Genomic DNA, 15,300 nt, shown 5'->3' with positions numbered 1-15,300 from the left:
AAGAAACCTCCGACAGAACCAGGCTCAGGGGTGGGCGGCCATCTGCCTCAACCGGTTGGGGTGAGAGGAGAGCAGAGAGAAGAAAAGGACAGCATAGAGATAGAAGAGAAGAACTGTTGGTGGAGACGACAATCAGAGACATGCAGCTCCATGACGGGACATCTGCAAAAGAAAGAAGAGAAACTACACAAGCGAGGAAACTGAATGGAGACAACAGACAATAAGAAAAAGCTATGGAAGAGAAGAAGCATGAAGTTAATGAGATGTGATGGTGAGATGAGTTATAGAGAGTTGAGAGGAAAGAAGCTCAGTGCATAACGAGGTCCCCCAGCAGCGTCTGCCTATAACAGCATAACTAAGGGTTGGTTCAGGTCTACCTGAGCCAGCCCTAACTATAGGCTTTATCAAAAAGAAACGCTTTGAGTCTAATCTTAAAGCTAGAGAGGGTTTCTGCCCCTCCAACACAAACTGGGCGCTGGTTGGTTCCACAGGAGAGGAGCCTGAAAACTGAATACAACTTTTCAGTTTCAACATTTGATGTTGTCTTTGGTCTACTTGTAATTAAATATGGGTTTATATTATTATTATTATTATATCATTACATTCTGGTTTTAATTCGATTTTACACAGCGTCCCAACTTTTTTGGAAACGGGGCTGTAAAACATTAAAAATCCTTTGAGAAATCTCAAGAACATTTTGATGCAAAATATTTAGTTTTTCTATTATTGTTCCATGTTTGCAGAGATTCCGGTAAGAGCAGGGTCAGAAACATTTCCATTCATGGTCATTTTGGTGAATTAAAAAGAGAGTTCGCCAAGTCTGCACTCTTCACACAGACATCCAGCATGTGCTGCTTGAGTGCAGCGTGATAAATGCTGCCTGTTGTCTCCTACGTGTTGGAGAGGCGCTCTTTTGTGCAGACCTCTTTTTTTTCTGCTGGATGCTGATAATAGACAGTGCAGGCAGCATGGAGTCGGGACAACAGATCCATTGAGACAAGGGGACGCAGGGACAAAGGAGTTATTGGCTTCACTGATCCACAATCAAACAGCTAAATATGAGGTCACTGTGACGGCCCGGCCTCCAGGACTTACACAAGAAAGCAGTGGCGAGATCTTTAAATCCATTAGCTCAAACACGCTGTTATTATCCAACATGTATATATTTTACTGAGTCGTGGGATCAGAGGACAGATGTCCTGGCTGTCATGTCCCTGTCATGTCCCTTCAAAACAAAAGGATGCCATTCAGGAATTGTACCTATGATCAGAATACTGGTGGGAAAGGCCATCTGCAATAAACTGTATTTTTAATGGTTAATGGCAGTTTTTATGCTTCCTCACTTTTCTCTCGTGGGTTTAACGACTTACATTTTTCAATAAGGATTCTTGAAAACTACTTCAAGGTGATGTATGAAAGTCAAATATTTAAAAGTGCAGCCTCGATATAATCAGGATTTTTATACATGATTATTTATATATAAAGTAAAGAACACAAAACAACATTGCATAAAACCAAAGAGGCAAATAAATAAATAATGTTGCTAAGGACTTCCAACATTTCTTCTAATCCTGTCTTCAAAATAACATTATTCTCCTGTCCACCATTACAGGTATGCTTTCCATAATACCCCGAGTTTAACATTCATTAAATTACAAACTGATTCAATCCACACCTGTTGAATATGTAATTCAATCCAAGGATCTGATTGAGCTGATTGGACACCTGGCAAAACTACGTCCCGCCCACCGATAGGTGTAACCTGACTACACCACAGACCTGTCAATCAAACAGACACGCCCCCAAAAACTCTTTTGAAGCTATATTTTAATTCATGATGGGAATATTACCAGATGGGTGGCCAGATCACTAATCTGGTAGAGTGAATTCAGTTAATGACATACAGAAAACTTTTGGAAAAATGTTATTGACTGAGAATTTCATGAGACGTTGAATGGGAGTCTATGGAAACTGGCGCTTTTTGGAACCAACCTCTAGTGGCACTCGGCGGTATTGCAGCTTAAGGGACTTCCACATCGGCCGAAGCTATGTCCACTTTTATATACAGTCTATGCCTATAACGCACAGATAAGGACGCTGACAAACTGTATTGAGCTGTTATATACCTGAATTTAAATATCTACGCTTCAGTGAGTGCACTGCTCAGAAATCTCTGCTAGGTGCCGCTCACGTGTCTTTTGAGAAAAGGACGGGTTTTAATTGGGATGCCACTTTCTTTCCCGCAGACGTAGGAGTCCGAGGGTGGAGGGTTCAGGGTGGTACTGAAGGGAAAACGTTGAGAACAATTCCAACCAGCAGCTGCCTGAATAAGCGAAGAATTGCAAATTGCAGGCTGGTAGAGAAGTCTTCCTACGTCCCTGTGACTTCACACTGGACGGGCTTGTGTCTGGTTTTTTGGGGGTGGAACAATCGTTTCCTTGTGAGCCATGAGTGTGTATCAGTGTGTGTTACTGTGTGTGCGATTGTGCGTATGGCGGTTTTCTCTGGTCCATGTTTACTTAGCTCAGACATGTAAATTACACACACAACCGTTGCACACAAAAGTCACATGTGGAACCGGGGGTGTGTGACGACATCATATTGAATATTGATGTGACTCGGAGAACGCTCGCACGCAGAACCAGACGGTGCATCTTAGTACTGCAACAGAAACTTTACAGTTCAACTCAAAGAGAATGTTTTAAAGCACAAATCTCGTACTCCAATCAGTTCCTTTGGCCTGTCCCTCATCGTTCCTCCTTTTCTGCCTTTGTGTCTGTGTTTGTTAGATCCAGAGGGAGAGGAATGTTTTCTACCCGGTCCAGGCCGCTGCTGAACTCAGCGCAGTAACACCGTGTACAGGTAAGACTGTCCAACTGTCCATCCACCGGGTTGAAAAGAAACCAAACCGACAAACACACATACAGACCAGAGTTCACAAGACAAAGCATCTCAGGGCACTTTACACAGTGACGTCCTCACAACACAACCTGACAACGTTACAGAGACCCACACGAGTTCCTTCAGTTTGTTTCTAAAGGATAAACGAGTCGCCTCACCTCAAGCAGACATTTGATGGACTGTTTTCATGGACACACGACAGAGTTCGAGGTTTGTGCTTTGGAACCTGAGAAAACGGTCCATGTGAGGAAAAATGTGGAAAAATCCTAGAATTTAATTTGATGAAGATGGTAAACAACTTTTTTTTTTTTTTACCTGATATGTACCCAACTAATAATTGTATTGTTAGTGTATTAAGAAAGATAACGTGTGCATCGAATGAAAGCTCATTGTAGCTGCTGATCAGACCGACTCATGATCTCCTGAAAGAGAAAAACGTCAGAGGTCACGGCTGTTCACCGTCTGCTGTAACGTTCATTCAGCTGTGATGCTGCAGCCATGACATCATGTTTAGTAGACCTGCTGACTCACACACACACACACACACACACACACACACACACACACACACACACACACACACACACACACACACACACACACACACACACACACACACACACACACACACACACACACACACTCAGACACACACACAAATACACATAAACACACACCAAAAGACACACACACACTCAGACACACACACAAACACATTGAGACACAAACACATACACACACACACACACACACACACACACACACACACACACATTGAGACACAAACACATACACGCACACACACACACACACACACACACACACACACACACACACACACACACACACACACACACACACACACACACACACACACACACACACACACACACACACACACACACACACACACACACACACACACACACACACACACACACACACACACACACACACGTTGTTTCTCTGAGGTTTGAATGATATGAGGTGATGTAAACTTCCTGCACTGTGACATGCCGCTGTCTCTGACATGCCGCTGTCTCTGACATGCCCCGCCCCCTTTACGTCTCTCCAGATGTCCTTCCAGACGGAGGGGACTGTGTGTCGATGTGTTTGTTGCACACAGCGGCCAAAGACGATCTGACAGTCGGTGCTGAACGGGATGATGGTGTATTTAAAAAGGTACTAACACACACACTCAGTAAAATATATAAATGTTTGTTCATGTACTTCTTCCAAAATAAAACACGTGAGTGATTGAATCAGATCAGGAGGCTGGTCTGTTGTCTACACATGATGCTCATTCATTTATTCTGGATCAAATACAACACTGTGATGACACCATAAACGAGAACAGGTGAAAGCCGAGCATGTGGCTGGACCGGGTATGAAACACTAGATTAATTTGAAACAGATACAGGAAGTTACGGCATTTGGCTGACCAATGGTGTAACTTCAAGATCCAGTCAAGTCAATTTATGTGTGTAACACTTGAACTCAACACACGTTGACCAAAGTGTTGCACAACTTCAGACAAAAAGAAAAGGTATGAGGTAGAATTCAAACATGATGCCATTAACATTAAATGTCAGTCAGTGACACGTATTCAAGTTTAACACAAAGACATTCACACCATTATTGACTCAGTCTTTTAGTTTCTCTGTCTTACAGGATCCTTTCAAATCGCACTCCAATACTCAACTTTTAAAACAAATGATAGGATTAATACAACAGGAAGAGGTCTGCCATATCGTGTCACTCTCACTGTCATTTTCAAAGTCATATCGTGATAATGGCAGCATCTGGACGATATGACACACGGGATGTGTGTATTTTATGTTCAGCGCCAACAAGAATCTCACTCTGACAGAACTTTAATATTTGAGGGTAAACTGTTTCCTTTACGCTGACATGAAAAACTATAACACTTATTGCAATTGTATAATCTTGAAATTTAAGATAAAATATTTTTCTAGCGTCAAGAACTACCCTGAAATATCGTGACATCATTTTAGGGCCATAATGCCCAGCGTGAATACGAGGCTTTATGTGCTCTTTAGGTGACCTTGAATAAAACAGGATGGAAATATTTGTAATAGTGCACACACAGGAACGTTTTTTTCCTCATGTCTCTTCTTTTCCCCTCCAGCCTGAATGTCCTCCCCCCTGTGTCGGACAGAGGGACAGACAGCTTCACGTCTTCCGGTCCTCCACTGATGGTGCACTGATGCAGGGAGCTTTCCATCCCAGCGAGGGGGCTTTGTCAGCGGGCACAGCCGACACTGTGGCCCCTCCGAGCTCCAGACTGTCCTGGCAGTCAGAAACAGAGGACCGAGGTAAAGCACACACTTTTATGTTTTCTAACAGAAACTGTTCTAGTTTTTCAGGAGAAATTCAGGAATTTTGTTGACAGGAATTGTTTCATGTGATGACCTGGATCTTTAGTGGCTCTTTAGTGGCTCTTTAATGACTTTTTAGTGGCTCTTTGGCAGCCATTTTATTAGATCTTTAGCAACTCTTTAGTAACTTTTTAATGGCTGCTTAGAAGCTCTTTAGCGTTGTGTGCACATTCCCATCCTCTCTGAAATGATAGGAAATCCTGCCTGTAAACGTCAGTCTGACAGCAGGAAAAAGAAACGTGTTAATGAATGTGAACTAAAATCCAAATCAAAGATGTGTCACTGATGCAGTGTTGCTATGACAACCCTGTTTTTGTTTTTTTTAAAGAGTTGGGACACGTGTAAAATGGAAATAAAAACAGAATGTGATGATTTGTAAATCATGTAAACCCATATTTAATTTAAAATAGACCAAAGAAAACATAAACAATGTTGAAATTTTGTTTTATAAAAATATTTGCTCATTTTGAATTTGGTGGCAGCAAATTCTGTTTATTTACATTTTACACAGCATCCCAACTCTCGTAAAACGTTGTTGGAAATCAGTGTAAAGTTTTATAACTCCTATAATTCAAATGAAATAAGGTTTAAAAATGAGGTCTTACAGTTTAACCCATATCCTACTGACAACTAAATGCATCCAATCATGCTTTATATCTGTAACATATAACACGGATGTGCTCAGGTACGATGTGCTTTCATTTGCGTGTTGTTATTTGTACTTATTCTATGCGTACATATTCTTTTTCCATATTTTATTTTGGTATATCTGCAAATGTTATACACAAACTTAGTTCAGATGTATCTTACAGTGTATTCTCTGCATCTTCTGTCTTAAAGTTTTCTGCTATTTCTGCAGTGAGAGAACATCAAGCATTGATTATCTGGAAGTTCGTAAAAAATAAATTCCTCTGAAGGTCTCAGTACATTCTTCCTCATTGTATTTATCTAGAATGGATGGTGATGTGTGGGTCACTAGTAGTCTGGGATTAAGTGTTCATGTTCATGATTTTAATCAAGGATTTTTTTTTCTAAATGTCACAAAGAATAACAGGCTCATATGTCAATATTTCTATTTTAAATCCAAGGAGGAGGAGAGACAGAAGGAGCAGGAGACGAAGAAGAGAATAAAGATCAGCTTCTAAAGAGTCCTGTGTCGTCAGCCATGCTGCGCGCCTCCATCCGTTCCCTGTCTCCGTTTCGTCGTCACAGCTGGGAGCCGGGCCGGAGCAGCACCGCTGCACAAAGTGACGGCACACAGCGCAGGTACTGAGTTTCAGCACCCTGAAAGACAACATCCAGGCCTCACGGCAACACATAGAACTGGTCAGGCTTCAAAGAGCCCTATCTGCCAGCATGTCATCCCTCGATCTCTACAAATACAATCCTCTCAGGTCTCAGCTCCCCTCACATCACTGCAGTCTTCTCTGGTGGCTCCGCTCCACGTTCGTCCTCCAAAATGTCCTCATGTGATACTTTCTGATCTTAGAGTGTGGTGGGAGTGGCCCCTCAGTTTGTTTGTGTTGTGTGAGCATTAGCATGCGTAAATTTCTCTAGAAAACATGAACAGAAAAGTGATTTACAATCAAAACTCAACTCAAGTTCTCGTAAGAAATGGGCATAAAATGACACGAGAAACTTCAGCACGTGACAACGTCGGCTTCATTCCAGTTTCTGAGGGAGCAAACGACTCATTCGGGAACAACGTGTTGCTTTGACATGAACACGATCGTGTAAAACATCAGGACTCATCCACAGCTGGCTCCATGAGCAGGTCAGCAGGTGAGGAGGTGCTTTAACCAGATGTTTCACAGACACCCACACCAGTGTTTGTCAGACACTGGCAGGAGAACATCCTGAGGAAGTATTTCAAGCCTCTGTGAACAGAATAGAATCAGCAGACCAGCATCTCCCGTTCCGCTCTGAGAATCTGACCGTCTGTCCCTCCTTGTCCTCCCACTGACCGTCCATCTGTCCCTTCTTTCAGCTCACTGAAGAGCCTGTCCGGAGAGGTGAAGAGAGCCAAGCCGCCCCTCCACAGGAGAAGGTACACCATCCATCCATCCATCCCCCGCTTCACCCACGCTTCCCTCTGTTTCATTACACGGCTGCATTCTTGTCCTGATGGCATGTTAAACTGCGTCACTGTGAAGGAACGTTCTGAGAGCGTAATATCAGGCCCAGTGTTTGGGAAGAGTTTGCTTTCTTGTCTTTCGTTACCGGGCTGCAGTGATTCTGTGGTCTGTCCAGCCTCATTCTGCTCACATGACAGTCTAGACGCACACACACGCACGCACACACACACACACACACACACACACACACACACACACACACACACACACACACACACACACACACACACACACACACACACACACACACACACACACACACACACACACACACACACACACTCCCTGGCTCATGCACGGTGCCCAGTGGAAAAGTAATTAATGGAATGGAAGCAGCAGCTCGACACAGTATCGATATAAAAGTCCTCTTTAAGTCATTGTAATGTGGTGCTGTGTCAGGTCCAGCTGATCAACACTGGAGACAAACATGAGTCTGCATCGAGTCGTCTCACAGCTCAGGCTCACCTTCGTCCACGACATGAACGGACACATCGCTGCCATCATGAGAATATCATGTTTAATCCCTCTCATTCGACACCTCTTCGATCCAACGTCTCTCCATCCTTCATCTCTCCGTCTCTGCAGTATGAGCTGGTGTCCGTCCAACCTGCCTCGTCCTGACCAGGAGCACATGGACAGCAGAAGGTAACCAGCGCGGGTCAACAGTAGAGCACAGATGAGCATCGTCAAGACAAGCACATTCAGAACAGCAGAGGTACACGTTAATGTCTCTTTTCACCCAGCTTCAGTCTGGAGGGTCTGGAGACGGAGAGGCCCGCGGTCCAGACTCAGTCCTCCAGCCGCAGTGATCCGGAGGGGCAGGACGCCGGCAGGAGTTCCTACCCAGACAGCCAGGAGAGGGGCTCTCTGGTGTCGCTGACCGAGGAGGAGCAGGAGGGAGACAGCAGCAGCATGGATAGCCAGGTGTGTATGTATGTGTGTGTGTGTGTGTGTGTGTGTGTGTGTGTGTGTGTGTGTGGACTATCAGGTTGATTTCTGTATGAACGTGTTATTTCTGCCTCGTGTTCATGTGTGTGTGTGTGTCAGACGTCACATCAGGTTGTGTCAGTGACCAGCAGCTGTTCCACCATGTTTCATCATCCGACTCTCACCAAATCCATCTCCATGGTAACCATCAGTCAGCGCGATGTCGACGGTGAGTTTCTGTTAAAGAGTCCGTTCTGCTCTCGTCTCCTGTTGTTTCATTTCAAGATAAACATTCTTGAACTTCGTTCAGAAAGATGAAGGTTCTTGTTCATGTGTTCATCCCGCTGCCCACATCAACCCATCTGTTCATGTGTTCATGCCGCTGCCCACATCAACCCATCTGTTCATGTGTTCATCCCGCCGCCCCCTTTGATACCTTTTAGTGGGTGGATTTCCTCAATCAAAGCGACGAATCCGCTTCTCTCTCAGTATCTCCCCGCTCCTCCCCAAAACTAGACGCCTCTTTCCTATTGGCCTTTCCTCCAGTGATGATGAGGAGGAGGAGAAGGAGGAGGGAGGGAGTAAGTATAATGAGTGTTTCTTGTGTCAGTCTGGTGTCCTGTAACGACCCCACCACCCCCCCAGCCTGCTTCTGGAGCTGCAGACCCGGAGAGCTTCGTCTGTCCGCAGAAGAATAAACTAAAAGATGTTTTAATGTCCTCAGTCTGAACACCTGACAACTGACCTCTGACCAGCCTTTAAAACATTTCACTGATGACCATTATAAAATACAATATGGTGGTCCTTTAACTGAAAATAAAAAAAAGTAATTATACTAGCCACACCTTAATTATGGATTATCTTCAGTCCTTCAAACCTCACTGTTTCACTGAGGGTGCCTGTGGGTGAGAGGATTAGTTCAAAGTACAGACACATAAAGAGACATGAAGTACACATAAAGTACAGAGATCTGCAGGAATGAATCCACTGAAACTCCCAATTAAAACACAAGAAGTTTAAAATGTCCTCTACCTGCTGGATGGTGCTGTACTCGTGTTTTTTGGCCTGGCTGTATTAATGGTTTTGTAGTCTTGTAGTTATCTCATGTTCTTTTTTCTTTTTGGATAACTGGTAATAGTCTCGAGCCCACATGTCTTCCTCTCTGTGTATTACTCAGCTTTGTGTTAACCTCTTTAATTCAGCCTTTAACCTCACGCTGTGGCCACATGAAGAGCCGATCCTTTGTCTTATCATGTCATCTCTTTGCATCCCGTAGGGGGCAGCTCGTTCACCTGTAACTCCGGCTCACTGGGATACAGGTACGAAGGCAAATTGACTAAACCAGCAGCTGATACCTTTCCAGAATATTTACTGATTCGCTGTAACTCAGTGCAGGACACCGGTGCTCTGTACCAAATGAGTGACTAACATGTCAGAATACAAAGATGTCAGAAAACTAAGATGTCAGAGTGCTAATTTGTAACAGTACTAACATGTCAGAATACTACCTAAGTACTTCATTTGGAACACAGCCCATTATAGTTCTGGGTTTTTGTTTGTCACGCAGTAATTATTTTTCCATCAGACCACTAACTGTGATGTTACTGTGTGTACTTTAATTCAGTGGGCGTAACGAGATGGATGTATTGTGATGGTCCCCACTAACCGAAACTAAATTAAATTAGTAATTAAATTACAAAAAATGAGCCAAGTGACCTGACAGTTGCTTCTTTGCAGTATTTCCGAGGAAGAGCCGGGGCCTCTGCGGACGGACACTGAGGGAAAAGGAGGGCCTAAAATCAGCCGGACGTTCAGCTACCTCCGCAGCAAGATGAGCAAGAAAGGAAAGGTGAGAAACCGCGAGGGGAGTCCCGAAGTTTAGAGTCAGCTGTGAAACGAGCACGGCACCGAAATCAGCGGCACAGCGTCGCTTTCATCAGATGTTATGTAGACACGTCACAACGGTCCTTCTTTGATTTTGAGTGATGTTTAAAGCTTCAGAACCTTCAGTACTTTGTAGAAGCTCCTTTCAGCAGGTTCAGCCCTTGCAGGCTGGATTTGGACAGTTTATCTACCCGGCAGATTCTGTCAGGCTTTGTCAAATTGGATAGAAGTGTGTGTGTGTGTGTGTGTGTGTGCGTGTGTGTGTGCGTGTGTGTGTGTGTGTGTGTGTGTGTGTGTGTGAGAACCGCCGTCTTCAGGTCTCTCTGCAGTTCTTCTTCTGTGTTTAAATCTGGTTGGGCAACTTCAGGACAGTCAGAACCGTGTCCCGAACCCACTCCAGTGTTGTGTGGGGGTCACTGTTTCCCTCTAAAACTGCTCTGATCAGTTAGAGAGAAGATGAACAGTAAACACGTGGAGATCGGTCTGCAGTGCTGATGATGCAGGATGACATTACTGCAATTAATGAACTGTCAGTCTGTCCATATGACTCCATGAATGCACTTCACATATAAAACAGAAGCATGTTTATTGAGGCTGTATGTCCCCGCACATGTCCTGCTGTCATTAAGAAGCAATTTAAGCTAGCTTCATGTCAGGGGCTGCATTTCACTGATGCATCCTAATTCCTGCCGACCCCAGCCCAGCAAACAACAACAAAAAAAAGAAGAAACGAAACACAATAAAACTGAAGTGAAAGCAAATATTGAAATATTGACACAAAAGAAGAGAAGATTAACTGCGCAGTCTAAAGCCATCTTAAAGGAAATTAAGTGTTCAAAGATGGAAAATCGAGAACAAAAACACCAAAAATAGAAAACAACATCTTTGTATAACAATATTTTTAATTATGACCAATGAAATAAGATTGCTTTTGTCATGTCATCACATGCTGCGTTGGTTTCTGTGCAACTGTGCAACAACTCTGCAAAACTTTACAGTGTGAAAGAGGAAGTGTGTGTGTGTGTGTGTGTGTGTGTGTGTGTGTGTGTGTGTGTGTGTGTGTGTGTGTGTGTGTGTGTGTGTGTGTGTGTGTGTGTGTGTGTGTGTGTGTGTGTGTGCGCGCGCCCATGCACGCGCATCTGTGTGTGCCCACATCTGTGTGTGCTCACTTCCTGCTCTGAAATGATGAGCCAGCCGCAGGTTAAACAAAATACACTGAATCCAAACTCAGACAGAGACAGACATGACTTCACACGGAGGATGACAGATGGACACACGGACAGATAGGCAAAGTTCAGAGAGACAGTGAGCAGAGAGACGGACAGCCGAGAGACGGTTACCAGAGACAGGGACAGGAGGACGGTTGCAGCCATGCTGTGTAAGAGGTTCAGTCGCTCTATGAGGTGGAGAGGAGAAACTAAATCAGATGAGGTAGGAAGTGTGTGTGATGTTTATACTTGTATAACTGTTGTTGTGTAAACATTAATGTGGAAGTACCATAAACTGCAATATCACCGACTGGAGGTCGGCTCCAAAAAGCCTTCAGCTCCGTAGACTCCCATTCAACTTGTCTCATGAAATACGAAGTCCAAATTATGGAGTCATTCTCTAATGTCCCTCCTTCTGATCAGTGATTCCAGCATTGATTAGATATCAGGCCTCAAACAGAGCTCTGTGTGGGGGCCTGTCTGTTTCATTGACAGCCGTGGATTCCAGTATCCATACTTCCATACTATTTAGTACGCCAGAAAAAGATTGTAGAATGTCCAAATACATAGTATGTTAGACGTAGGATGCCAAAAGTACCAGGATGTGCTACTACAGCCGGTGGTACTTTGCAGTCTGCAGGTCAGCATGTCTACTCCAGCTGTTCTGACCCACAATCTTTTGCACGGCGGAAGAGACGTCACATCGACTGAGCCGCCGAAATGGTTGGTGGCGCTGATGCTCCGCCCCCAAAACAAGGGAGGAGGAGGAGGAGGAGGAGGAGAACATACTACATGCAACAGTACATGCTTTTTAAGGGAAGCTGCAGTACGTACTAAAAGTAAAAAGAAATAGTATGCGATTCGGACCGCAGGGTAGGTTTTACTTTCAGATGGGCGGGGCATAGTGTCCTCTGGTTTGTCCGCTGGCTCCTCCCCCTCTCGTCCTAATATGGTCACTTCTGGCTCTAAAATACCAAGATGGTGATGGCTGAGCTGAACTCGGACAATGTCGCTTGTTTCCTTCCCGCAGCGGATCTCTGCGTCTGTCTCTCTTTCATCAATATAATAAAAGCTTTGCCTTGTCAGGTATTGAAACCATTTGATGAGACAGCCAGATATTCCCACTCAGTTATTTCATCAAGTTTGTTTTCTCAGTGGATGATCTGTCTTCTTCTTCTTTTTTTTTCTTTTTTTTTATGGCTTTCAGGAGAAGGAGAAGGAAAGGAAAGCAGAGAGTAAACGAGAGAGTAAAGAGAGAGAGAAGAAGAGTGCCAGTGGTCACCTCTTCATCCCCATCAGTCCTCCCGCTTCCACAGCCTGTCACCACTGCACCAAACTTCTGCACAACAAGGAGACCTTCCTCTGCAACAGTAAGACTCACAGCGTTCACTCTTGTCTTCTCCTGCCTCCTTTCTTTTTCTCCCTTTAATTCCTCTTCTGTGATCACATCTGTGTCTCTTCTCTTTAATTCCGTTTTTTCACTTATCAACTCTGCAGTCATGACTTGCTGCATTTTTGCCGTAGCTGCAGGAAAATGCTAAATGTAGTAGTTTATTGGTGAATGCAAAAACAGGAGTGGCTGCTGCAGCAGTTTGGAGCTCCTCTCATCTGTCCTTCCACAGTGAGTGTAGAAAGTGTGGACATGATTTGTGTCACTTTGTGGCTCACACTGCAGTGTGTGTTCATAGAACAATGGAGCTCTGTGGCTGGTCCACACTTAGGGCTGCTTTGGGCTTTGATGACCGGAAGACAATGGAAACTCTCCTTTTAACTGACTCTTTACAGACCGAACTGTTTTGGGTTCAGTTGTTTGTTTGGAGAGTTTCAGACTTGAAATGAGAGACCTGAGTGTGCGGTTGAGTTTTGTTGTGTGAATGAAAGTGCAGAAAGTTTATGTTGTGTCACTGATGTACAAAACAGATGATTGGAGCTCTGAGTGTTTAAGATCTGAAGAAGATTTTGAACACAGAATAGTCAAACCCAGACAGAGGCCTACGCTTTCACAGTTTCCACTGACGTGTGTTTTTTAACATGAAGACTCGAGGTGTGTGTGTGTGTGTGTGTGTGTGTGTGTGTGTGTGTGTGTGTGTGTGTGTGTGTGTGTGTGTGTGTGTGTGTGTGTGTGTGTGTGTGTGTGTGTGTGTGTGTGTGTGTGTGTGTGTGTGTGTGTGTTTGTTCCATAAATAGCAGAATGAGAAGAGCGGCCCACTGCTAACTTCTCCATTAGTGTTACAGTCTGTTGCATCACTCTGTGTGTGTGTGTGTGTGTGTGTGTGTGTGTGTGTGTGTGTGTGTGTGTGTGTGTGTGTGTGTGTGTGTGTGTGTGTGTGTGTGTGTGTGTGTGTGTGTGTGTGTGTGTGTGTGTGTGTGTGTGTGTGTGCGTGCGTGTGTGTGTGTGTGTGTGTGTTTGCAGATTGTGGAATCCATGTCCATAAGAGCTGCACAGAGAGTCTGTCTGTGTGTGCAAAGAGCAAAACAAAGGTAGGTCTTCATTGTTTCTGCATTCATATCTCTAAAATCATCATGTTTCATTTGACTGTGGAATAAATGAAACTGAAATCTCAGCTGAATCATTTATTCACTTCGATATGTTCAGGATTTAGATGGACTCAGATTAACGTTATAATCAGTTGTGATCAACAGCTGCATGTGTGATGACATGAAAATCCTAAATCAGTTTGCTGCTTTTTACAAAATTGGCTACTTTTTAGTCAAACTCACTAAAAACTTGGCGTTATTATTGATCAACATGAGTCCTCAGGCCTCACAGTCAACATACTGTACGCTGTCAAAGATCAAAATTAGATGGAGGCTACTTTAACTTTTACCTTTCACCGAACAATGTCCTGTCTTTGTCACCAGCAGCAAGCGCTGGTGCCAGAAGCTGGTCCTGGGTCAGCCGTTAACATGAGGAGTAAATGTAAGAACACAAACAAACTCACAAACACTTGTGGACAATGTTTGTGAGACAAAGATTGTCTTTTTGACATATAACATTTCCTGCCCCGTGTTGTTTTTATCCAGGCAATAACTGACTGTAAATTCATATTACACTCCACCGGTAACCTGAGAAGAGGATGTTGTATTAGTCAGGCCTACTTCAGATAAAACAATGTACCAGTTTCTCTCAGTCCTCTCTTATTGTGAAGTATTTTTAAGGTGGTAGGTAGAAAGCTGTGGTTTTAACTTGATTAGTACTGATTACTGACAGATAGTTGAGGTGAGACTTTCTTCATTGGGCCCAAAGACAATAACTTCAGTTTTGTTCTTGTTTAATTGAAGGAGGTTCTGGAGCATCCAGCTCCTGATCAGATTGATGCACTGTCCCAGAGCGTTGACTGAACTGAAGTCATTCGTTGACACAGCCCTGTAAATTTTAGGTCATCTACTGATGTTGCCATAGAAGTAGGTGTAGGTGTAGAAGTCTGTGTTTTGAAGGGCCGTGTGAGCGTGCCACAGATCTATTGTTGAACACACATCAGGCTCAGTGAGTGTTCAAATAGAAATCTATATTTTCTGTTTTGATGTTTATATCCAGCTACGTCCTCAGCATCGTCACTGCCATTGGCGTCTTTGTCATCGTCACGGGAGCGATGGTCTACGGCGACCACCCCTGATGACCAGATTCCTGTGATGTTTCCACGGAGACACCCCAGCATCTTCAACTCACACAGCAACCTGGCAAAGAGCATCTCCACCAGCAACATCGCCGGGTGAGGAAGTGACTCGGCTGACATCCGTGGCTTTATGCACGCCGTGAACTTTAACGCCGTTAAAGCAACAAATTGCACTTCATTTCCTGTCAGTGCAGAGCACTTGAAACAACACTATCACTGTCAAAATTCC

General features: G+C 44.1%; 1 protein-coding gene across 2 annotated transcripts in view; it reads left to right on the top strand.

Moving 5' to 3' along the window:
• akap13 (A-kinase anchoring protein 13) overlaps positions 1–15,300 on the top strand; it is a 70,768-nt gene that overhangs the window by 39,089 nt on the left and 16,379 nt on the right. The window contains exons 12-25 of one of the 2 annotated variants that reach the window (XM_069718604.1): positions 2,790–2,862; positions 3,977–4,083; positions 5,051–5,237; positions 6,389–6,566; positions 7,288–7,347; positions 8,021–8,080; positions 8,179–8,359; positions 8,483–8,591; positions 9,639–9,681; positions 10,100–10,211; positions 12,662–12,824; positions 13,868–13,935; positions 14,320–14,374; positions 14,993–15,167. In XM_069718604.1, the coding sequence (XP_069574705.1) occupies positions 2,790–2,862; positions 3,977–4,083; positions 5,051–5,237; positions 6,389–6,566; positions 7,288–7,347; positions 8,021–8,080; positions 8,179–8,359; positions 8,483–8,591; positions 9,639–9,681; positions 10,100–10,211; positions 12,662–12,824; positions 13,868–13,935; positions 14,320–14,374; positions 14,993–15,167 (1,571 nt within the window). Of the gene's footprint in view, positions 1–2,789; positions 2,863–3,976; positions 4,084–5,050; positions 5,238–6,388; positions 6,567–7,287; positions 7,348–8,020; positions 8,081–8,178; positions 8,360–8,482; positions 8,592–9,638; positions 9,682–10,099; positions 10,212–12,661; positions 12,825–13,867; positions 13,936–14,316; positions 14,375–14,992; positions 15,168–15,300 lie in introns of both variants that reach the window. The other variant, XM_069718603.1, reaches the window with a different exon arrangement.

This window comes from Brachyistius frenatus, unplaced genomic scaffold (assembly GCF_029030835.1).
Source record: "Brachyistius frenatus isolate BFR_SWC_R1_liver_20210118 unplaced genomic scaffold, ASM2903083v1 Contig_194, whole genome shotgun sequence".
In the NCBI taxonomy this organism is placed as follows: Eukaryota; Metazoa; Chordata; class Actinopteri; family Embiotocidae; genus Brachyistius; species Brachyistius frenatus.
Note: the sequence above shows the minus strand (reverse complement) of the source record. Positions and strands in the feature narration are given on the sequence as shown.